This window comes from Lacerta agilis, chromosome 12, assembly GCF_009819535.1.
Source record: "Lacerta agilis isolate rLacAgi1 chromosome 12, rLacAgi1.pri, whole genome shotgun sequence".
Lineage (NCBI taxonomy): Eukaryota > Metazoa > Chordata > Lepidosauria > Squamata > Lacertidae > Lacerta > Lacerta agilis.
Window position 1 is genome coordinate 33727172 of NC_046323.1, and position 25067 is coordinate 33752238.

The following is a 25067-nucleotide window of genomic DNA, read 5'->3' on the forward strand; positions in this document are numbered from 1 at the left end:
TTGCAAGAAATTGTATTATTTTAATATTGGATGTACAAAATGGTAAAAAAAATACCTACAATATTTCCTTGTTTACTGTATGACAACATCCTCAGGTTTAACGACAGCATACATGAGAACCAAATATTTCTACTTAAAGAGCAGCTGCAGAAATTCCAATTTAGATCAGCAAGAATTACAGGATGAGGCACTTCATATACTTAGGCATTAAGAAGTTAAAATGCTAGAAAAGGTAACCGTATTAACCATTGAAAAAATAGTAGATCTTCTCACATAGTTCTTCTCCGTACCAATTCAGAAACATGTACCAAAGAGCTGCCTGGATATTTTGTAAGAAATAGTTTGACGTTTTTAAAAGGAAAAAATATATATATCAGGCTTAAACAGTAATTGCAAAAATATAACGGATGCAACTTGAAACCCTTTAATCTAAACACAGCTGAATGATTTTGTGTGATACTATATTTTAAAAGCTTAACATAACATGAAAAATGGTTAGAGCACCTTTGTGTGGGTTTTTTTTTAATTGCAGAGGCCCCACCCCCAAAATAAAATTGTTATATTGCCGGAAAAGCACTTACAGTAAAAAGTGTACAGTAAAGAGCTGCACCCCCTCCCCTCAGCTAAAACCTTGCTAATACACAATTTGAAAGGACTAGGCACATAAACTCAAGTATATTTGAAGAAAGATTTCACCACAAGCTATAATCACATCACAGCTTGGATCCAAAGATCCTATAGCACAAGCAGAAAGCAGAAAGGGATCACACACCCCTCTTGGCAGCTTCCCAAGGTCAGGTGCTCTGTAGAATCCCCTGACCCTTGAGTCAGATTTCAGGATGTGTGAGACTAGACTGCAGGTGCTGGGTGCAAATATCCAGTGTTTTTCTTTCCCTGAATTTCCTTTACTTGTACTTTATTTATCATGATTTTACATTCTTTTACAATAAGGCGCAAAGGCTGGGAGCTAAAGATCTGCATAATGCACATGCAATCATTTGACTCCACCCCACCAGTTTCTGAGCAGAAAACCTTCGGTTTCAAAACAGGTTTTCTATATTACACAGAGGACTGCCCAAAGGTCCCATGGGTTGTGCAGTTCTTTGGATCCTGTCTACTGAGCTAAACGCCTGCTAAACAGGCGTGTAAACCAAAATTTCATGTATCACAGATTGCCAACGTGCAGAGGGCAAACGAATTTCCATACACTTTTCCCTTTTTGATTGTCTTTTGGCACATAAACATTTTTCAAAATGAACAAAAATACCCCTTGTCCTTAAATTATCTGGACAGCTGAATTTTTGATCCGATCTTTTTGTGTAGAACATATTGCAGGTATCTAGTAGTGAATTCTTTTAAATAGGACAACTGCCTTCCAGGAGCTTAAAAAAAAATATTGCAGCATTTAAGACTGAGCTCATTCCCATCTCCATTTACAGTGAACAGCCCACTTGGCATCAGTTTCAAGGAGATGCTTCTGAAAACCATTCAGGGTTTTTTTTTTTTGGCAACCATTGAAATGGTCTTAAGTTTCTAATTTATTATATGTACACAGATAAAAGGTACATTTTATTAATTCTCCATATAAGATATTAACAGGCGGGAAATCTGATAGGCCTATGGTGACATTTAAAGGAAGACTCAGGCCAGGATCCCAAGGGATGTGTGTGGAATTCCTGCATTCCCCTGAAAAGCTCTCCTAATGGCTAGGAACCTTCCACAGAAGAAAGCAGCCAGCTCCAAGTACATGCGGTGTTTTGAACATATGAAAAGGCCCCTAAATTTGACAAGTGGGGGTGGAGACAGTACCAAAAATTAATGCAGACTTGAAATAGTGAGGTCCGAAAAATATTAGCGTTACTAAATAATATGATCTATATTGGTTTTGTGCACTGGTTATTTTTGTCCCATGGTTTCACACTTGGACTCGTGCAACACGTTCTGGATTTTGGTTTGTTACTCTGAAAAAGCACCGTGGTTAAAAGGGCTTGTTTTTAATCATCCTTTTCTACAATCACTTCACCGTGAAGCACTTTTCTTCTTTGACGAAGCATGTGGAAGTACAGTTGCGGAAACACTATTAGGGAAGAAAAGAAAGAGCAGGGATGTGTAACTGTAGCAAACTGAATTGGTTATTTTTATGTCATCCAACCCCCCCCCCCCCAATCATGGCTGCAGTAGGGTCACCATTGCCTTGCTGTTCACATTGGTCGGGAAGCAAGGCAGGGAGCGGCTAGGCAAATCAGAGCTGGTGTGATGATCAGGCCCAAAACTGAGCCGGATAGCAGTGGGGCTGGCCCAGTCTGTCACCACAGCTGGAATGCCCAGTTTCAGGGATCCAACAGCAGCATTTCTTATAGGGAACAGAACAGGGAATCAAAGAGGGATTGTGGCATTGCTCCATGGGGTGGAGGTGGGCTGGGTGGAGAAACGGCTCCACCCCAGTCAAAGTTTGAATTTCAGCCATATGCCCCAGCTTCTTCTTTTTTAAGGATTCAAGACAGCTTACAAATAATAATTTTTAAACGTATACACCAGCCAAGTCCTAAAGCAGCAGTCTTAAAAACCTCCACCAGAAAATGATGGAAACAATTTCTAAAAAGAGCAATCGTAAAGCGAACAGTTCTCAACGAAAATAAGCCGAAAGAACGTGTGGCCCAAAGCCGTGTGTTTCATCCTGAGAAATTCATTGTTTGGGAATGTTGCTAAGCAGGGCACAATATGAAGGTAGAAAGCACCGGGGGGCGGGGGTTGACGTGATCAAATTCAGAAGAATGGGGATGGCTTGGGTTTATTGCATATTACTTTGTTATGGAAAGATGCAAGGTATGGCAGCTGAGTAGTAAAAGAAGATAGGATAACCTTTTGAATGGCACTTTTAAAAGACAAATGTTTCCATATGCATCTATCGATACCTACGTGGTACGTAGGATGCCATGACGACGAGCAGGAAATAGTAGTAGTCAAAAGAGACATTGTACTTGTTGGGAAGCCTCACTGAAAACATCCCCGATCTCTTCACGTAAGGTAAGGCAGCATAAATGGTTAAAAGCTCACCGATGACTCCCACGGGATATAAGATGATGAAAAAATTGTACCTGGAAGAAACAATATAATTAAACAAATCACTCCAACCATTATCTTTCTGATTTTTCGCTTTGGATTACAACACTTACCTGGGAGTAAGCTCCCCTAGATGCAATGGAACTTACCATGCATAGGCCTGCTAGCCCCTGTGTTCTGGCTGAGCAAAATGCTGTAAATTCCTCAAAAGCTGTAAACTCGGGTGAATGAGCCAGCCAACTGAATACATATCTCAGCCAACTGTGGGCAGCCATGGGTCTCCCTACTGTCTTCCTCAACTGTGTTGGCTGTTAGCAATCGCCAGGAACCAATGGAACAACTCCATTTTGGGATGGAGTTTTTAATCCCCATGAAGAATTCCTTGGTGGGGGGGTTATTAATATATTGTTATTTCTCCCTTTGCAATCAGGTTTACCTAAGCCTGCAATTGGGAAAGATGGTCTGATTTGCCTAGGATTTCATTTCACTGGCAGATTCAGAACTTTTATTTATGGAACACGGAAATGTTTGATCAAGATCTGAATTTAAATTTTGGCCATGAAGATCAGACTTTAAACATCTGCCCTGAAGATACTAAAAACACACACATCCTAAGTATAGAAAAATATCAGCCAATACACTTGTGGATACAGCTGCTGCTGCTGTGTGGACAAAGGAGAACCATTAAAGTAGCAGCAAACAGTGGAAGGATTCAACTGGTGTGCTTGTGCTCATGAAAGAACTTTTGATCAAGTAGATGCCTCCAAAATGGAAAGGGGGCAAAGTGATTTTTGCTTATTCCCCCCCTGCAATCTTCCAATCCCCCAGCCACCTTCCATCCTGTTCTGGAGGGTTCCCCAAGTCTCTGGGGCTGTTTTTTTGGAAATCACTGAGGGATGCAAGGGGAAGGATGAATTGGCAAAAGATCCTCCTGAGAAGGCATCCATTCGATCGAAAGCCCTTCCATGAGCCCAAGAGAGCTAACTAGATTCTACCCTAGTACACTCATCTGGCTTGCCTTATAGTTAATAGTACAGCTATGTTCAAAAATAACTGAAAAATAATGAAGTTGGGAACTATCCTGTTGAAATATGAGAGTGTACTATGGACATTCGGCAGAGCCCATGGTCAATTCTGAACCATAAAAAAGCACTGGTCTTGAAAGGTGCAACTGCTTTATTCAGAGCATTTTGGGGGGAAAGTATTCACTGGTGCAAAATACTGGCACCTCTTTTTTTCCTGCTAGCCATGGAAGCAAATTTGAGCACTTTTACCTCTGGCACTTTTATCAATATATAGGTATCTGCACCTCATATTTTTTTTACACACACCCCAAAAAGTACTGGCTTTAATAAACATGGTATTATCTTCTTTTATATATTTGTCACCTTACATGCTGGACACTTCTCCTTTTTTAAAAGGTATAAATACTTTGACAGAGGGGTTTTTTTGCACGAGGTAAAAGCATACAAATGCAGCCATTCATTAAAGAACCAGCCTCTTGAACTCAGGCTGGAAAAGGCAAAGATGGTTTGCTCCCAGGGCCAGAAGGAAATGCGCAATGTGCATTCCATGTCCAAAACTGGTGCAGCCAGGGAACGCGAAACCCTCAAAAGAACTCATGGCCCTCGAAAGAGCTGAACTCGAGTAGACTGCGTGGGGTGCGCAAGAGAACCAAACACATTAACGGCATGCAAAAAGAAAAGAAAGAGAACTCAGTAATTCTGTCTAGGCACATCAGAAGCCAATTAATGAAAGGAGAGTTTTCATATAGCTAAGCTGGGCACATTCTACTATGCACAAAGTGGCAAAGCTCCTCTGGCAGCAAACACAAGAGGATTAGAAAATCCCAAACTATTACAAAGAAGTACAGAATAATAGTTTGTCACATTTTTTTTAATGCACTGAAAGGCAGGGTGCTAAATGAGTTCCTTTGAATTCTGAAATCTCATTTAAGAGATAATACACAATGCAGGGGGGTCGGTGGAATCAGAATATGGTTGTCTGCTTTGCTTTTGTAGTGTTTTCGCAGCAGGCGGCGGGGTGGGGGTTGGGGAGAGATATCAAAACTCAGTGATGGAGCTCATGCTTTGTATGCAGAAAACCCCAGGTTCAAGCCCTAGCATCTCCACTTTAAAAGTAGCAAGTGATGGGAAGGACATCTACTGAGACACTGGAGTGAGTGCTAGTCAAGAGTATATGATGCTGGACTAAAAGGAGAAATATACTGTCCTAACATTAGTTTCTTATGATTTGGCATACACATTGTGTAACACTAAACATGCCGTGTATGTAACTGAATGCTCAATTTAGAAAAGAATTCTAGATCAGTGAAATCTAATCACTTATCCAGCTGTATTTATTTTATTATTATTTTTTAAAGGAAAAATATCTATCCTGGGAGAAAAGAGCTGCAGGTGTTGCAATTGCAGAAGCTTTTGCCATGTATGTGAATATGACTGGGTCTCTAAACTACCACATGCTCACCACCAGAGTGGAGTTGACAGTGTCTGTTTCAGTTGACACAAGCTGTTAAACGAAATGGCTACAGCACCAGCCATTGAAACTGCCAATAATATGCATTTACCAGGGAGAAGCCCACTGAACACACACACACACACACACACACACACACACACGAACCTTAGTTCCAAGTAAATATGACTATGATTGACCCAAAATACTTGGGTCAATGTTTACAATACAAACACACTGGCCAAGAGCAGCAACATGGCAAAAGGCTAGAACTGCAGCTGCCAACGGGGCACTTTCCATGTGTTGTTGGATTCCAACTCTCCAGTTTGCATGATGAATGTATTGGGGGGGAGTTGGTCCAACAATACTTGGAAGGCCGCTGGTTCCTTGCGCCTGGGATAGGAATATTTCCATTTAAGGTTGCAGCTGCCTTCCCCCAAACTGCATCCTTTGCATTTCTTTCACCTAGTCTACTTTTGCATCGAATTCCAGCAGAATTATATCCCCAAATTGACATAACAGAAAGACTCGCACAGGTGTTGCATTTTGCAAGCTTTTGCACTTTCATTTATAAAAGGCCGTGTTTATCTATAGGGAATCCCAAAATAGCATATGATCCAAGCAAAAGCAAACCACCTGTGAACAAACATTTTTTTCTATCTTATTCAATATGCAATTTTCAAATGACACACAAGAACTCTCTAGAAATATTAATGGCATGAACACAGGACAGATTAATTTTTTAAAGTCAGCAAACTCTGCATTAAAAGCAGATCCAAAAGTGCAAACACAACTTCTCAGCTTTAAAAACAAACTAAGCTCTCACAGCTGTTTATTTCCTTGCCGATTTAAGCATGCATGGAAATTAGCATGCACAGAACAATGAGAAACTAAACTGCAAGGCATTCTCCACCTGGCCCATTTTATGAAGTATGGCAAGTGGTTGAGCATATTGAATGTGTAGAAGGAATATCGAGTAATCTCTGTCACAGTCCATACGACCAGAAAAAGAATAACGCTGTCCTCATTCTGGATCTGCAGAAGTATAAAGAACCAACATTTTCTGAATCTTTAAATTGTAAAGAAAGCTGGCAACAGAATGGCAAGGCAAAACACCCAATGTTTTTAAGAAGAATGCATGTTATGCTAAACATCCCACACCAAACTGAGAGATGGCCTATGGAACAGAGCAATAACTAAATACAGCAAATTCGCATATGCACATGGTGCAATTTGTGAAAGCTTGCAGTTCTCTTCCCCCAACCCCCCCCCCCCAGCAACCTTTTAAGTTACCTTCCCAAATAATTCTTCTTTGGCCTGATTGCTCTGGGAGCAACCTCTACATGTCTTCTCAGAATCCAGCAGGGCTTACTCCTAGGTAAGCTGAAGCCCTAGGAGCTAACGGATGCAATATTGACACAATTTAAATCAAATGTTGCTGAACTACATTTCTGATAACTCCGAACCAATGGCCATGCTGGCTGGGACAGATGGGAGATGGAATCTGACAACATCTGAAGGGGCACAGTTTCCCACCCCTGATTTAAATCACAGACAAAACACATCTGTTTTCAACCCAGCTACTATTTTGCTTGCACATGCCTTTTGGCCTTCGTGCTTCTTCTAGTATAGAAAACCTTCTATAGTGTCCTCTTTACAGTGCTTGATCTAAGAGTTGGAGGAGGGGGCCCTTGGGTGACCCTAATCAGTAAAAGGGGCTGGATATACAAAGTGAGAACTCTCTTAGGCTGCATCTGACCTTCTTGGATAAGTAGAGGTGGTAGCACTGTGCCCATAATAAGCCCTCTGCTGGATCTGGGGCCCTGGCCTTTCCAGGCCTAATATTACCATTCTCTGGTGCCAGGCCTGCCCTCTTCAACAGGCCGTTGCAGCCTTTTCCTCTCCACATGTTTTGTTTTCCAATAAATTAAGATAATTTCACTTTGTCTAATGTGCAACCAAAAGGAGGCTACAGGCTGCAAAAAGAACCCAATGCCAGAATGCTGTCTGGAATAATTTCTGCAAGAGGATCACTTAGGCAGTAGGCTAAGATCTCCAATTGTACAACATGGTGCAAGGAACTAGGCGCTGTAGCTGACTATAGTCTATGCTCATCTGCAGCTTGGTCAACAACCAAGCCATTCTACTGTCTTTGTAGGTGCTGGAGATCTACTAACCACTTCAAGATATCAGAGGCTACCCAGAGCTGTTGAAAAAAGCAACAACAGATTAATTTCTAACTCCGCAAAGGAGGGAGGCAGAGATCTCTTTTAATGCATTCTGAAAAGAGGAATTACAGATTTCTTTTGCGTTAAAGTACCTGAAAACTAGTAAGAGCCCAGTGGGTGTCTGTGAAATAAGATAAAGCAACACAGATTTTGTTACAAGACCAGAAGGGGATCCCGTGCTCAACTATTTGACAAAATCCGAAGACAGTGAAGATTTCAGACAGGTGAGCATCTCAAGTACCACATGAGATCAAGGAGCAGCACCAAGTGTTTACTATTGCTCTTCAAATGTTTTGTATTAATGTTCACCATACTGGTGGGAATGTCAACTTGCCAATGGGTTTTGGAAACATCATATGCAACATTGACGATAGGAACAAATTTTAGTCTTTCTCCAATGTTGGCAAGATTGAGGATGATGTGTCTGCAGAACAGATTCTTTAGTGGAAAATCTTGTTAATCACAGCCAGAGTAGTGCAGGCCACAAAATGGAAATATCCTTATGTTCTATCTACATGGGAATGGTTTCTGAAATGCTTAGAATTAGCAGAAATGGACAAACTAATTTGGTTTATAAGAGGAATGACAATGCCTCTAATGCATTGATTTAGGGATTAGGGAAGTACAGCTACCCCTTAAACAAAGTAAAAGAAAAATGTAAAGAAAAAAATGTTTTTCATTATGCATGCCTACTCAGCAGCAAGTCCTACTCTGTTCAGTAAAGGGTTTACTCCCATGTAAGTCTTCACAAAATTGCAGTCTAGTGTTGTTGTTGTTTTAACAGTTTATACACAGCCTTCTATTTTTAATGTGCTGTTGCCCAACTAAAATTCTGAAGAAAGAGCAACCTTAACAAGCTAATATATACAAAAAACGATTTAAAACCTTGACTGATCGAACTTCGCGCTTGTTCAAAGAGTTTCCATTCTCAGCAAATTGATGAGCATGGGTTTTCGAGGGGGTTCTTTGCAATGTCTTATCCACAGCAGGTAATAAGGCTCATTTATGTGTGGGGATCTAATCTTTTGGATTTTATCCATTCTGCTACAAAAAAAGAGCAAGCTGACAGTTTATATGGATGATGAGCTTGATAATAGTTCTGTTAGCAATCCAGTTACAGTTAAGCATATGAGCTTAAGCTCATATGTAGCCATATCCCACAACTCTCTGCTCCAGAAAATTAATGGCTTAGCATAAAGCATGTAGACCAATATCCTAGCACGATACAAAACATGGCAAAGATGCAGAAATGCAGATACAGCACACTTCTTTCTACAATGCCAATGTTACCAGCTTATTTTGGATAGACTGGCTGGTTTCCCTCCTGCAAGAGGAAAAATGCAGTTCCCTGTGAGCAAAAAAGCAGCTTCTGTGCCCTGCCCTACAAGAGACCCCTGTGTTTCGATTAGTGCTAGATGCAGAACGGAATTGCTGTCTTTTATGTTGCTCTTGGTAGAGTCAAAAATCCATTTTTACACCTAGCACAGCCAGTGTGGTTGTAGCGGTTAAGAGTGGTAGACTCGTAATCTGGGGAACCGGGTTCGCGTCTCCGCTCCTCCACATGCAGCTGCTGGGTGACCTTGGGCTAGTCACACTTCTCTGAAGTCTCTCAGCCCCACTCACCTCTCAGAGTGTTTGTTGTGGGGGAGGAAGGGAAAGGAGAATGTTAGCCGCTTTGAGACTCCTTCGGGTAGTGATAAAGCAGGATATCAAATCCAAACTCTTCTTCTTCTTCTTCTTCTTCTTCTTCTTCTTCTTCTTCTTCTTCTTCTTCATTAATTGTGTTTGCATTATTTGTGGTTTATTTTTGCTTTAAATTCCAACCTCTTAAGAGCTTAGATCAGGAGTGTGGAAGTAGATTCTGATGCTGGCCATACCTCGAACTTGGCCACCCTCCACAGACCACTGTGACGGTTGGGCTGGGCTGTCCACCTGTCAATCACCTGATGTCATATGACACCAGGTGATTCAAAATTCAAGATGGCTGCAAAGGGCTAAAAGGGAGATTCTTTGTTTGCAGCTGCTGCTGGAGTGCAAGTCACATCTACAAAGGAGAATCATTTGCATCCCTGGCTTGAGTTCAAATAGGATGCGAGACCAAGGAAGGGTTGGTGTGGTTGGCCCCAAATGGCCTGATGGACCAACCCTCTGAGTCCCGGAAGACCTTATTCGGTCTGTGGCCTAGAGGTTTCCCACCACAGGTTTAAATTATCAGTTGTGCTAGTAAATGTATTATATGACTGTTACTTAGGGGTAAATTCCTACTAGGCAGGGCCTCTTCCCAAATTCACTGATATATGCCAATGACTGCATGAATCTAGCTCCTCCTTCTCCTCAAATGCTGACATGGCATCTTAGAAAAAAATGGAAAACATTTGTACCAAGGCATAAAAATAAAGAAAAATGAGTTTGAATGTTAAACCTGTTCTATCATTTAAAAACAAGCTGTGGTTCTGAGCAAACTGCACACACTTTTGGATACCCATTTAAAATAATAATAATAATAATAATCAGCCCAAGAGTTCTCACCTGCAAGCATGTTTAAAACAAACATAAAAAGGAATAGTTTCAGGTAGGTAGCCGTGTTGGTCTGCCATAGTCGAAACAAAACCAAAACAAAATCCTTCCAGTAGCACCTTAGAGACCGACTAAGTTTGTTATTGGTATAAGCTTTTGTGTGCATGCACACACACTTCTTCAGGAAGGAATGAAGAAATTATGCCGTTCATGACTATAAGAAGATAGTCAAAACTGCCACCTGCTGGTGATACAGTTTAATGGCTGGGCCCTTTTCAGCAAATGAATATAGAAATGAAATGAAAAAAAGCTAGGGTTAATTTTGGTTGTAACCATTAAGATATTAAAAACAAAATTGAATTGTGAAGCAACTATCGCAGCCTGAAATTATGAACTATTGTAAAGCACATTCTACACTCCGTGAAAGATTGTGCATCATCCAGCCAAAACACCATACTTTCCAGGGCAATCCTAAGCAGAAGTTAAGTCTGAGTTTGGTGAGTGCGATTTGCCTTCCTAGTAGGAATGCTTAGGATTCCTGCACAAATGTCCAATGGAAGCACATCCTTAACATTTTCCCCAATGGAAATCAGTATGATGTCGGTTAGTGGTATTTAACATCAAGCACTAGGGTTTCACATAAAATCACTCTGGTCCAATTTAACTTTGTAATATACCCCTCACCAGCCTCAGCCAATTTTCCCTGGGAGCTTATAAATGGTAGGAGACTTTCGTTATACTGTACCTATTATGAGCACTTACTGCACATACCTAAGAACAATGACATTAATGCTAACTAGGAAAACACCTGCATGAAAGATTAATTCACATGCATTTAGCTTAAGGCTTACTTTCACTTAGTCCATTCAACATGTGCTAATTTTAAGTCCTCTCTGAAACAGGAACAGCCCGACAGCTTGGTGAATAGGTTGCCAAAGAGATGTGTCAGCCTTTGATCTTGTTTCATAGAGAGAGCAAACCAGGCAGCAGGCCAACCTAGCTCAGATATCCATCTCCAATGGCCTTTAAGTCCTCATCTCCCAAGCGTAAGGCAGACACAAATGAGGAACTTTTCAGTTCTGCCTGCAGAGCTGTGTGCTGTTACAAGTCATCCTCGGCCCTCTGAAGGTTCCTTCAGCCTTGCTGAAGACACATCTCTGCTGACTTTTAGAAGACTGCAATTTGTCACACACAAAAAAACCATGCAGAGTTGAAGACACAGACAGTTTCATGACACTTACCTGCTTCACACTATGTGTAATAAACCACACCATGAAGATTCTGGAACTCACTTGGACCCCAGTCACAAGCATAGAAGTGTGCACTACTCCTTAAAAAGAGAAACAGGTCACCTTTGTCTCGTAGGGCAGGATTTTGTTTAGTTAACTGAGAAACTGAAACAATGACTCACCAACTGCACAGTGGATTATCTGTAAATTTAAAGAGAGATAGATGGGGAGGATGAACAACTGAGTATTTCAAAAGCAAAACCTGAAATGCCTGTACCTGGTCTATTAGCATCATAGTCATGTGAGAATGAACACATAATTTCTTTAAAAAAAAACAAAAAACAATTCCTTCCATTTTTTTCACATGGAACTTCTAGGCTGGGATAGAATTTAACATGGAAAATACAAACTATAGAAGAATCACAGCAATCATGGAGGAATAAGCATCAGGAGATGACTCCACTGGCAGGTGGGCACATGACAGCATGGAGGATACCACTACCTTGTTGCAAAACTAGGCACTTCATAAACAGCAAAACAATAAAAAATATATTATTGTTTTTTAAAGTTGCACATTAGGAGCAGGAGAGGTAAAACATCTGGCAACTGTTTCCACCTCTCCACTGGAAAGCATAAGGCTTGGAATACAATGAGCACTTCAGTACTAATAGCATAACCCACTTAGAGGTTTCCTTATAATCAAGCAGCATATGCACTTTGTTAAATAAATAAGCATAAAAATATGTATTTTTTACTAGAATTGTTATTTGGGTTGTACAATGTTCTGCTATTTATCTCAATATATTTGTATGACCGCGAACTGGCTGCTGTTACGTGTACAGTCATGCATCCCATGACCAGCCATGGCACTAGAACCCAGAAGCCAAACAGCTCACTACATTTGCAATGTTAAAGGGACTCGTAGCTCAGTTTCAAATTTTGATTGCTGCCTTAAGTTGCTTAAATTGGGTTGTATATGCAACACAAGTCATATTCTCAATAGAGCCACTGAAATTAATGGTCTGGAAGTTAGGCCTGGAAACAAACTTGCAACCAGTGCAGCTGTTTTAAAGCAGGGGTTATGTGAGATCTAAATGGATCCCCAGCCAGTAATCTGGCTGCTGCATTTTGGACCAGTTGAAGTTTCTGGGTCTTCTTCCAAGGCAGCCCCACACAGAGGATATTACAATAAGCCAATTGTAATAATCCGAGTTACCAGAGCAGAGAGTACAGTGGCCAAATCTTCTCTTTCCAACAGGGGCCAAGCTGGAAAAAAGCACCCCAAGCCACTAAGGCCACCTGAGCCTCTAGTGACAGTACTGAATCCAGGAGCACCTCCAAACTGCAGACCTGCTCTTTCCAAGGAAGTTCAACCCTGTCCAGGACAGACCATCCTCCTACCTCCTGGCTATGAAGACTTCAGACATACAACACCTCTGTCTTGTCAGGATTCAGCTTCTGTTTGTTGGCCCACATCTAACCCATCACTGCCCCCCTGTCTAACACCTCACCTCTCACCTCTCCTGCTTCAGATGGAAAAGAGATAGAGCTGGATGTCATCTGCATATGGATGACACTTCACCTGAAATCTCCCGATGACAGCTTGCAGGGGCTTCCTATAGGTGTTAAATAGCACGGGGGACAAAATGGAACCCTGTGCAACTATTTCAGAATTTTATTTTGGTGTCCTATTTTGAAAATAGGATTTCTAAATGAGGAAGTGAGATTTTTTTAAAAATAAATAAATTCTATTGTTTCAAAAACATAAAAGAGAGTGTATCTGAAAATAATGGTACAACTAAATAAACATTATACATGGGACTAACAGTGAATGGCTGGTGGGCCACATCTGGGTCTATGAGGTTTCCTTTAAAAATTGCCATCCTCCAAGCTCCAGGGAGGTTAGGAGGGCTGGAGCAAGTCTGAGATCAAAAGCATGCAAGCTGTATGACATACATTGCCTGTACTGTACAATGTTGCACAACTGAGAAAGAAAACTGGTTCTGGCCAGTGGGGGAGATTCTTATGTCCACACACACACACACACACACACACACACACAAAGTGGGCTATGTTTGACAGGTGGGTGGCGTCACTCACCTGCCAATCATTCATCACAATAAGGTGATGAATGATTGGCAGGTGGCTCCTTCTGTCCTGCACAGTTTGAAATCAACCCATGCAGGCAAAAAACTGTGTGCAGTGCTTTCCAACCACCAACCATCAGCTGATAGTAGACACTTTGGAAGTGCTGTGCATGGGGCTTTGCAGGCAGTGCCAATCAGCGGTGCCTGCAAAGCCCCGCTTTAACTGCCCCACACCTGATGTCATATATAATGTCAGGAGAAGTGCAGGTGGGTGTAGCTACCCACCCCTACTGGAGACAAATGCCATTATGTGGTACACTTTCATTGCCTCCCTCTCAGGTAGCTGATGAACACAGCATTGGGCCTGTAAAGCATATTCATGCCCAGGATCATACTATGGGACAGAATCACAGCATGGGGAGGCAACTCCAACACCACCATGGGAACTCATGGAGCTGAAGTCACACACAAAGTGTAGGCAACAGATATAGAAAAACAGCAGGGGTTCCATGAATAACTATATGGAAAAGAGGGTGAGAAACTTAAAATTCAATTTCAAATCAGTGGGAAATTCAAAAGACTGGTAATTTACAAAAAAGCCCAAGTTAAAGTGCCTTTCTTCCAAATTCTGCATAGTTTGCAAGCTATTTCACAAAGCGCTCATCGTCACTCTAAATTATTTAGACATTTATTATGTTTAAATAATGTTTAGCAAATCTATGCTAGCTTTGTGTCAATAATAAATCTGCATGACCTGGTTCATACTAGCTGGCAGCCAACCACATTGAGTGCCATCAGAGCATGTTTTAATATCTTAAAACTGTAAGCCATCTTGGATGTCATGGCAGAAAAGTGGTGTCGGGGTGTGTGTATGAAATAAATGAATAATAAAGTTGCATAATGATGACAGCTCAGAAAAAGGATCGCCGCAACCACACAAATCATACTCCATGAGCTACAAATATAGCCTCCATGAGGAGACACCCATTGATACAAATGGCACCTCCATACAGGCCTAGAGTCAGCATGTCACATGGACTTGTAGCTGCCAGGACAGGGGCTGGTCCCGTCTCTATGTATGGAGCTTCTGACCTCAAACTTAGCAGTCCAGAGACAGTTAATTTAGGCTGCCTAATTTATGAGAACTATTCCCTCTGGCTGAAGGTGTGGGAACTTCTGATAGCTTGACAACAGACTAAACTTCTTTGGGTCTGTTAATGTTTCATTGAAAGTATTTTCCCAAACCACCACTGTCCCATTAAAAAAAATGCATTGCTTAAAAAAACTTACCTCAAGCAAAGCAAAAGTCTGGAAAAATTTAAGTGTCTTTTGAATGTTTTTGTATAAGCCTTTGTGTGTTCCTTTTTCCATGTAAAACCGCACCATGGCAATAGCCAAAACCAGCCACCTAGAAAGAGGAGAAGCAGTATTCTTAATGGAATACAGTAATGAATTCGTGCAGTTAACTTATTTCTTACCAGACCTTCTACCAAGCAGCATTACTTTCTAGTCAGGCCTTTGAGGCAGGGGTCCGGCACCCCGTTCCAAAGCATGAGCAGAATGGCCTCCCAAACTTTTTGGCTTACCACATTTTGAAGTAAATGACATAAAATATGTTGCCATCTAAACAGCAGCTCCCCTATAAGTCCACTAAGTTCAGGGCGTAAATTACCTCACTGCACCCTTGACACAAAATCTAATCTACCTCAGCTGACATTTACCACATTTAATAGAACTGCTACAATTACAGAAAGTTTCCTCACTGATATTTAGGCTCATCTGCATAGTTTGTGGTAGGGTTAGAACCCCAATGAAGAATTGGGGGAGGGGATTCAAGAACCTCAGAAGAATTGGGGGAGGAGATTCAAGAACTCTGTTCAGCAAAATTCATTCTTTCTATACTATATATGCACTGGTCTGTCACCACACTGTTTTTATTCGCTGTTTCCCAAGGATCTAAAGGCAGAGGCAGGGGAAGAAGGAGCAGGCAGGAAGAAAAAGGAGGGGACTCATGTCTGTAGTAAATGGTTTGATGCAGTGGTGAAGAGAATGCCTTGTGGGGGAAAGGATGTCTCTGTGTGGGACAGTTTTAGTCCTCTGGTCACTGGGAGAAGAGAAAAGAGGAATTGGAGCAGGGGCAGGTAGAACAGGGTGGAGGTAAACGCGGCATTTGGAGGAATGTGGGGTAATATAAGAGGCAGCGGAGGGAGGTTTGAGAGAAGAGACTTCTAAGGCTTTGGTGATGGAGGGGAAGGAAACTGGAGACACAAAATTGGAGAGGGGGCAGATGGAAGTGAATTGAATTAAAAGGGACATGTGCAATGCTGTGGAGGAGTGAAAGGGGGCACTGGTAAAAATAAAGGGAACTATTTCAGTGTCACTTCCTTTTTGCTGTACTCAAACTTCCATTCCTCAGTTGCCTCACATGAGGGAGATAAAGGATTAAGAGCCCTCAAACATTCCATAGTACTTTCATACCCAGTACCATGTGTTGTCCAACATGAAGTTCCCGGTTCAATGTAGGAATTGTTACCAAGCAAACACCTGTATATGTACAGCATCCATCTACTGAACTGAACTTTCTCCATCTCTAACTCTTGCTCTTAAGATTGTATTCATCTTAAAGATATGGTAACATAACGGTGGGAGGGTGTGCAAAGGAGACTGCATAACGGAAGAGAGGAAGGGGCATGGAAATGGGAGGGGTGTTTGTGGGCAAGAGGGGGGAGTTGAGAAAAGGGAGGATGGAGGGAAAAGAAAGTAAAGGTGAAAATGGGGGTGCAAAGGCAGCTGCAAAAAGGAGGGAGCAGGAAGCATGAAAAGGGAGGCGGAGATGAAAGCAGGAGTACAAAAGGGGCTGCAGAATAGGAAGGAATTGTGGCTTTATAACTGGACAGAAGATGAAAAGGGTGCTTAGTTGTTGCAATGTGTCATAGGAGGAAAATGTAAGAGGTTACCATGGAGGGGGGTCTGTGAGCAAAGGAGGGCTGCAGAAAGGGAGTTCCCATTAGCCATGGAGCTCACTGGACAGCCTTGAGCCACTGGACAGCCTTGAGCCACACACTCTCTTAGCCTCATCCAGTGCTATATTTCTCGAAAAGAGGTACAGGAAGTCACCATGAACACCTCCCTTGTTCTCTTAGAATGGCAATGGCGCCCACCTGAGATGTGCCAGAACTGAGTTCCTGTGAGTTCCTCCTGAAAAAAGCCCTGGGCTCACCTATCTCACAGGTTTGTTGGATAATTAGATAATTATATGTTGCTTTGCACTACTGAATGAAAGATGGGATATAAATGTGTGTGTGTGTGTGTGTGTGTGTGTATGTATATATATATATATATATATATATATATATATATATATATATGAAATCCCTTCCATAGCTGATATAAGGCCCCTTAGGTGTTCAAAGGAATGTGTGGGAGCTCAGACTTATGTAGGTAGGAGGTGTACTGGGTCTGCGCTGAACATCCATGTGCGTACTAGCCCTGGTCACACCTCTCCTGACCTGTGCTTTGTTGAATATGGTTAGAACCCACCCTTGGATGGGGAACCCTGAATATCTAGAAATCCTGATCCCAATGAGGATTCTAAGCACCTTCAATCCAAAGCATTTGAAATCCCCCTTCAGACCTTCACATGCTGAAACCAGAGCTAGAAGATGTGTGGACACTGATGGGTGAGGCTTGTGAGTATAACCCCCCCCCACGCTCCCCTTTAGGCCTACATGTATTCATCTGGACACCCCAAAAGAGCTATCGTATTTGCCACCATTTAAAAAAAGAATTCATTCCACGTGTAGGTTTCCTTGCGAAACATCTAGAAAACATGGTCTCAACCCCACTCAAAAGTTCAACCAGGACCTTTTACTCTAGTTCTGGAATACAAGATGTTGAGGCCAGGGTTTGCTCAAATTCCCATGGCCAATCCAACGCAAAGAGCCACTCTTCCAATTCAACTTTCCTAGGATAAGCATGCAATAGGATTTCAAGATCTATCCTGCTAAGGCAGCTATTCTTTATCAGGACTGTGGTGTGCATTCAGAAGGTCCATGATCAAAACAAAAAGCAAATACAAGACACCTTGTTCCACAATGATGGTCTGTGGCACTTCTATACCAACTACCCTGGATTCTGTAGCTCTGTGGTTCCTCTTCACACTGAAATTTCACATACACAGCCCTCTTGGTCTTGTGAACTGCATGTGGGAGGCGCTTCTGAGAATGCCGCTGCTTACTAGCTGAAATAGCACAGAAGGACCAGCTCCTACAGACACTGAAGATGTGCCAGGCAAAAGGCACCAGCATGTTCCCCTAGTCCTCCTGGTTACGAAAGAACGAAAGAAGAGCCCCAACCAGAGACACATCCAGCATTCTGGTCTCACAGTGGTCAATCGGGTGCCTGTAGGAAGCCAAGAAGCAGGGCATGAGCGCAAGAGCCCTCTCCCACTTGTGACCCTTGGCAACTGGTTTTCAGAGGCATACTACCTTGGATACTGACATTGGTCCTTAGCCATCATGACTAGTTGTCAGTGATAGCCTTATCATTCATGAATTTGTCTAATCCCTTTTAAAGCCACCTAAATTGGTGGCCATCGCTACATCCTCAGTCAGTGAATTCCAAAGTTTAACTAGGTATTTTACTTCCTTTCGTCTATCCTGAATATTCCAATATTTGGATTCACTGGATGACCCAATGGGAAAGTGAGAGAAAAACTATGTCAATTTTACCCCATACCATGCATAATTTTAATCACCCCTATCAAGCCTTTCATTTCACTCACTATTTCCCCCCTAAACTTAAAAAGCCCCAAAGGTTGGTCATTTTGGTTACCCTTTTCCGTACCTTCCCCAGTTCAACTCTATTGTTCCCGAGGTGCAGGGATTAGAACTGCATAAAGTATTTCATGTGTAGTTACATCACATATTTGTATAACAGTATTATGTTATTGGTAGTTTCCTACTGCCCCTATTAATTGCTTTCCTAATGATCTGCAACACAGAATTCACCTTATTCACAGCTGCAAAGGGCTGACATTTTCATCACACTATTTGCTAAGACCCCCCCCCACCCCAAGTTCTGTTTTCTGGTGGTCAGTCACCACCAGTTCAGAATCCATTATGATGTGAAGAAGGACAGATCCTGAAGTTGAGGCTCCAGTACTTTGGCCACCTCATGAGAAAAGACCCTGATATTGGGAAAGATGGAGGGCACAAGGAGAAGGGGACGACAGAGGATGAGATGGTTGGACAGTGTTCTTGAAGCTACTAACATGAGTTTGGCCAAACTGCGAGAGGCAGTGAAGGATAGGTGTGCCTGGTGTGCTCTGGTCCATGGGGTCACGAAGAGTCTGACACGACTGAACAACAACAAAGGATTTGTTTATTTTTGTCCCCATGTGCATCACTTTACGTTTGCTTACATTAAGCCACATTTGCAATTTTAATGCCTAGTCACTCAGATCCTTTGAAAATCCTCACAATACACACATACTGAAAAACCACACTTTCAATAATTTCATGCCACATTTCCTACAGTATATGAAGAGCACTTTCAAGTAGGAAAAAAATGCACACTGTAAACCCCTGTGTTGCTAAGTCTCATGCAAGACACGTTTACTTTAGCATATGCACGGCTTGTGGAAGTGCCAGAGGAGACGTGCATTTATTATTTATTTATATCCCACTTTTCCTTTCAAGGAGCCCACCCTTCCCATTTTATGGCCGCAACAACCTTGTGACTGCCAGGTTAGGTTAGACTGAGGGACAGGGACTCATGGTCGCCCAGTGCTCTGCTTCGTGGTTGAACCTCGCTCTCCAAGGTCCCAATCCTTTAACCGCTATACCACAACGGTGTTAAATATATCTTTACATTTAACACGGCCGGGTTGGGGTGGGGGATGCAACAGAATCCAGAAGAAGCTGCCCATAGAACAAGACAGCTTTGCCGCTGCTCTGCTCTTTGATTCGAGTCCACGTCGAAAGCTGGGTAGTAGCACACTTCAAGGTGGCACAAGACTCTTCTGTTCTGGAGGGTGGCTGAGGGGTTGCCTTGTGGCGTAACCCGCAGTCTGTCCCCGCTCAGCTTCGGTTCCCGTCTGGCACCGGCGGGCAGGTGTTCTTCGGAGGGCCCAGCAGCCTGCGCTCCTGCGGGAGTGGGAGGGGAGCGCGGCTCGCCAGGGGAAGCAAGCGGCCGCCAGTGGCCGAGCGAGCGGGGATGCGCCTTGCGCGGCAGCCGCCGTAAATTATGCCGAGGGAAGCAGTCTGCCCCATGCTGCAGCCGCCGCCGCCGCCGCCGCCCCAGCGCACCCCGCCCGGCATTCCGGGCTCGGGCTATACTTAACCTCTGCGGCGGGTTAGAGGCATGACGTGCTCGCCTCGCTGGAAGGCTGCACCGTATTAGGAAATGCAGGCAAGCCAGGGCTTAGCCCCCCGCGGCCGCCGCCCATCTGTGCCGCCCGCCGCCCCCCTTGTCCGAGGGCGCCCCGGCTGCCCATCTCTCCTCCGCGGGCGAGGGGTGTGTGGGTGAGAGAGCGGCCGGCTACAGAGCCCCAGCCCCGCCGCTCGGCCAGCTCCGCCGGGCGCGCGCTCTCCCTCCCTCCCTCACTCACCCCGCCGTCATGGTGATGTTGTAAAAGATGAGCCAGGCGGTGGTGACGGAGCCGCGGCGCCGAGGGGCGGCCGCCTTGCCGCTCTCCTTCTCCTCCAGCGAGCCGTTGCCGGCTCCGCCGTCCTCTTCGCTGGACGCCATGCTTTCCCTCCCCGGAGTCCAGGCGGAGACAGACGGACACACGTGGGGGGAGGCCGGAGGAGGCGGAGGCGAGGCGGAGGCGGAGTCGGGCGCGCAGGCAGGAAGCTGGCTCTGGCGCTCGCCCCATCCGTCTTCGCTGAGCCCGGCGGCAGCTGCTGCTTGGACAGCTGCTCGGAGGCTTCGCCCGACCCCCTCGCGGCCGCGCAGGGGCTCCGGAGGATACCAGAGACCCGGCCGCCTCTGTGTGCCAGGGTGATGAGACCCGCCTCACAAGCTGGGACTCGTCTTCACACTCCTCGCGCCACGTTGCTCTTTCACTCTAACAGGTGTACCTCTTGGACCATCCTCCTTGACAAGTGTTGTTGCACGCCCAGGGTTTGGTTTCCTTGCAATGAGGGACAGCAGAGACTGTGTTGTCTTTAGGATATATGGTTTATTTACACATGTATACAACTTGCGATGGTTCACAGCATTAACATCCTAGAAGGTCTTGCTTCTCCCATAGTCACAGCTTTGGATTTAAGCAGAAATCAGGCATGGCTCTCACTCTCCGGTTTCTGCCTGTCTGTAGCCCAGCTTTCTCATTGAACTAAACTCTGGCTTTTGTGCTTCTCATTACCAGCCACCCATTGGCCATCCAGTACAAAGCAACTTCCTTTCTTATATTAAGGACCACTACTTAGGCCAGGGTGATTAACTCACCAAGAAACTTGCCGGGCTCCTTCAACAATGGAATCTCCCAAACACACAATATTTATAAATTACTAACCCATATGAAATATCAAGGTTTCTCACATGCATATGGTTGGCCACTGTGAGAATGCAACATATAGGATGGGCTTTTGGTCGGACCAGCAGGACCCTTCTTTTGTTCCTAATGCAATGGTTGCCAACCCCCCCCCCCCCATGGACTTCTTGAAAATCGCTTGATGGTCTTGGCAGACCACTCACTGGTTCTTCTGCAATCGTAATGTGCTGGGCTAGGTGCTGTATGATTTTTAACTGTATATTTATTGCTTCTTCTATTTCTTAAATTTTATTGTTTTAGGTTTAGATTCCAAAGAATTCAAATTGTAATACAATAAAATGCAATATGAGAAATAAAAAGGAATACAAATACAATTATAAATTAATATAATATCAGCATGCTGCAGACCACCTGAATTAAGATAAGGGACCACAGCTAGGGAATATATGTGTACCCAGAGAGACTGAACATGTGTCAAATACTCTTTTTAATGTGCAAAACAATCCTAATATAAAACAGATTCATGATTTTTTGTTTCTGGCTCATCCTAAAGTTCCTTTCCTATAGTATTTCCAGGAGTGAACATTCGGACATCCTAGCTGAAAAATGAAATTGGCACTCTTCTATCTCACTGAACATTTGTTTCTGCCCTTAAGCTTATGCCCAATAAGGGCAGGTAGCAAATCATTCAGCACACACCTTAATTATGAGACAGGTAGGTAGCTGTGTTGGTCTGCCATAGTCAAAACAAACAAACAAACAAACAAAATTCCTTCCAGTAGCACCTTAGAGACCAACTACGTTTGTTCTTGGAAGAAGTGTGCATGCACACGAAAGTTCATACCAAGAACAAACTTAGTTGGTCTCTAAGGTGCTACTGGAAGGAATTTTTTATTTTATTTTGTCTTAATTATGAGAGTATAGGATCCCTAACTATCCCAAAGCCTGAAGAGTGAGTGTGACAATTTGGCACAGTACCCACTGCTAAAGTAAAGAGAAAGAGGGAGGAGAAGGATATACCTGTCCTGTCCTGAGTAAGCTGAACCCAAGTCAGCTGTGACCTCCATGTGAGAATTATGCCCTCCCTCTCAATATCCTATAACAGCAAGGCTACAGTGTCTCTCACCCGTTCCTTGGTCCATGGTCCAGCAGCACTGTCGGCAACAATGTAAGCTGCTGTCTGGCCATATCCTTGAGGCTCAGGCATGCTGGACAGCTCCCAGAAATGTCAGGTGCTGCAGCTTTCAATCTGCTGGCCACTAGCTTGTGCCAGGGATGGGGGTGGGGTGTGTGTGTGGAGTTTCCACGCTTCCTTCTTGCCTAGCCCAGCCAGAGTTTGCTTTGCCCAATAGTGGAATATCATATCATATATTCATTTAGCCCATTTTCTTTGCGAGTGGTGGCTATCCCTGATGACTTAGTTTCTCCTGATTGTTGAGAGAGAGTGTGTGCATACAGGTTTGCTATGCATTTACTCGGGTCCCACTGACTTGCCTCGTCCAGGCTCCGCATCCCCACCTGGCAGACCAGGCATCCTTACACACCTAGAACCCAGGAGATCTCATTGGAGGGGACGCAAACGGCTTTCCTAAGCGCGCCTGAAGGGCCTTTTACTCCATTAACACATCCACACAACCCTGTCTGGCAATAGGAAGCAGCCACGGAGGGTTGGGAAACTTGTCGGGTTTGGGGATAGAGAAAAACGACCGCTCTTTCCCAGGCGCTTCCCCCCCGTTGGGAAGCCGCGCTGTGCCCGCCTCGCCGTCAGGCAAGCGCGGTGGACACCTCTTTCCCCGTCATGCATCGCGCGCCCGGAAGCGTCGGCGACTGTGGCGAACCAGGCGGACAGAGGGAGCGAGGAGGAGGAGGAGGAGGGCGATTGGGGGGCGGAGCCTAAGCCGCCGCGGGGCCTCGCTCCGTCAGTCGCTGCGCTGAGGCGTCTGTGGCTGTTTGTTGTTTTCCGCCCAGGAGGGGCGGCAGGGAAGCTCGCCTTGCTCAGCCGCCGCCGCCCTCCCTCCGCATCCCTGGGAAGATGCCGCTCTTCACCAGCAACCCCTTCGACCAGGATGTGGGTGAGTCAAGAAGGAGGCCCGGGCAGTCAGCCGCCTCAGTCTGGGCCCGACCCACAGATCCCCCCTCGCCCTCCTGCCTTCCCCCCTCCCACCCCATCGCCAGTCCTTCCTCCCTTCCTCCCTCCCTCCGTCGTGGATACGACCCCCTCCCCATCTCCTCGCGGGGGTCGACCCGCCTCCCACCTGCCTTTCTTCTCCCTGCACGAGGGTCCCTCCTCGCCTTTGTCAAGTTCCCTTTCCCATATGTCAGGCGGGGTGGGGCTTAGCCGTTGAAAGGCGCGTCATGTGTCTTTCCATCGCCTTTATTTTCATCTTTTAAAGCTGTTAGGAGCTAAGAGAGAACAAGGGGTCTGTCTCTTCCCCACCCCACCACGCCACACTTCTTAATTTTCCAAGGCTGGTTTTTTTTTTTTTTTAAGGTTAAAATCTGCCCCAGAGCTTAGGAAACGTGTAGGTTGGTTCTCCTTTTATCGCTGCAGCAAATCTTAGAAGGTAGCTTAAGTTGACAGAGTGTGACTTGCCCAAAGATAAGTACATTAGCAAGCTATGTTACACCTGGTAGCTCTCAGCCCTTTCTATCTTTCTAGCTCCTCTTCTCCCACTAAAGTAATTCCTCACTGAGTGCCTATCCAGTAACATTTTGTTGTTGTTGGGGCTGCTTCAGAATTCTTGTAATAAGACAGATGTGATTTTTAGATAGGCTGCAAACACATCATACGTTTAAAGCCCTGACACCTCTCCTGGGAACTGCAGTTTGCTTCATGCACAGGTGCAGTTCTCAGCATCCTCAACAAACTATGGTTCCCAAGGTTCACCAAAGGGGAAGTCATGGGCTTTAACTGGGTGCGGCATCCAGTTCTAGTGGTTTGCCACGCTGTATTTGCTGTTGTACACTGTTTTGTAGAAGGTCTTATGGGTTATAAAATTACTGATTAAAATTACTTGTCATGGATAGGGTTGGCTATGCACTTGGAAGTTACAGCCATCTGTGATCTCCCAGTGTGTATATATATGGCCAGCTCCAGCTCCCCTTCCCACATACACAGGATCATTGTATGTTATGGTTTCTATGGTACATTCATAATCTTTCCTACAGTGTCTTCATTGTAGGAATTGTTTAAAACGAGCCACACAATCTGAATTGTTACCCATTCGCATTTGGCTTGCCTTTAAAATATCTTTTCTTTTTGGGAAGAGAAAGGGGAACTAAAGGTCAAAAGGCTTGGGTAGATAGGGTCAATACTACACAGAACTTAACACTAATGATATTAATATGTTGGAAGCAGCTATATAATATGTAGAGAGGTAGCAGCTTTCGCAGTCGTAATTTGATGACAACAGAGCTTTAGCAAGATTGTTGTCAGTTGTAAGTTGGAATTCATTCAGCTCATGACTGGCTGACTTCAGAATTTATGTAGAGTCATCAGTGATTCATAAAAACATGTGGATGTTTGTCACAAGGCCACACCTGTTAATGTGGGATAGTCTGTGGGGAACTGAAAGTATGAATGCAAAATGCAGCTTTTGTATTATATCTTTAGATGCAGAAATCCAGGGAAAATGATTGTTTCTGAAGAGACTGAGCATAGAATGTCCAGCAAATAAGAACTTCCTTGTTCTGTCACACCAAAGAGGGGGCACTGCATAGCTGAGCACACAGTCTTATTCAGATGTTATTTTTGTATCAAGATTTCCCTAAGGAAAGATTGGAATCAGACAAGTTCATATAGTAACTTTCCTGCCTGTCCTGCACTTTCCTCCCACAGGGGAAGATTAATGTGCTAGCATCAGGGGAGCTCCTGTGTTAAAAGAACTGGAATTTTAAGGTTCAAATGTTTGTTTTTCCCACAGTACACAGAAGCAGGGAGAGGGAGTGAATATGTTTGCACAAGCCTCAA

The 25067-nt window shown here is 44.1% G+C and overlaps 2 protein-coding genes across 6 annotated transcripts in view; one reads left to right on the forward strand and one right to left on the reverse strand.

Annotated features, from left to right (window-relative positions):
* HACD1 (3-hydroxyacyl-CoA dehydratase 1) lies at window positions 1–23374 on the reverse strand. Of its 5 annotated transcripts, none has more exons than XM_033165793.1 (7): window positions 23353–23374; window positions 14890–15007; window positions 11695–11713; window positions 11525–11613; window positions 6452–6573; window positions 2920–3098; window positions 1–2077 (listed from the first exon to the last, which is right to left on the reverse strand). In XM_033165793.1, the coding sequence occupies exons 2-7, from the start codon at window positions 14983–14985 to the stop codon at window positions 1995–1997; spliced, it is 588 nt and encodes a 195-aa protein (XP_033021684.1). In that variant the 5' UTR covers window positions 14986–15007; window positions 23353–23374; the 3' UTR covers window positions 1–1994. The 5 variants fall into 5 exon arrangements, with proteins under 5 accessions (XP_033021684.1, XP_033021683.1, XP_033021686.1 ...); XM_033165792.1 differs by lacking the exon at window positions 23353–23374 and adding an exon at window positions 22463–22512; XM_033165795.1 differs by lacking the exon at window positions 23353–23374 and adding an exon at window positions 20210–20532.
* Window positions 22954–25067, forward strand: part of STAM (signal transducing adaptor molecule) — a 21263-nt gene continuing 19149 nt past the window's right edge. The window contains exon 1 of the mRNA XM_033165789.1: window positions 22954–23169. Coding sequence (XP_033021680.1) covers window positions 23130–23169 — 40 coding nt within the window. The 5' untranslated portion in view covers window positions 22954–23129. The remainder of the gene's footprint in view (window positions 23170–25067) is intronic.

Excerpts from the sequence above, each read along its gene's own strand:
- HACD1 (XM_033165795.1), bottom strand. The coding sequence starts at position 20,349 with ATGGCGTCCAGCGAAGAGGACGGCGGAGCCGGCAACGGCTCGCTGGAG. Across the intron at positions 3,099-6,451 it reads TACTTCATAAAATGGGCCAG|GTACAATTTTTTCATCATCT; the intron begins GTGGAGAATGCC and ends TGTTTCTTCCAG. Across the intron at positions 2,078-2,919 it reads CATGGCATCCTACGTACCAC|TGTTTCCGCAACTGTACTTC; the intron begins GTAGGTATCGAT and ends CTTCCCTAATAG.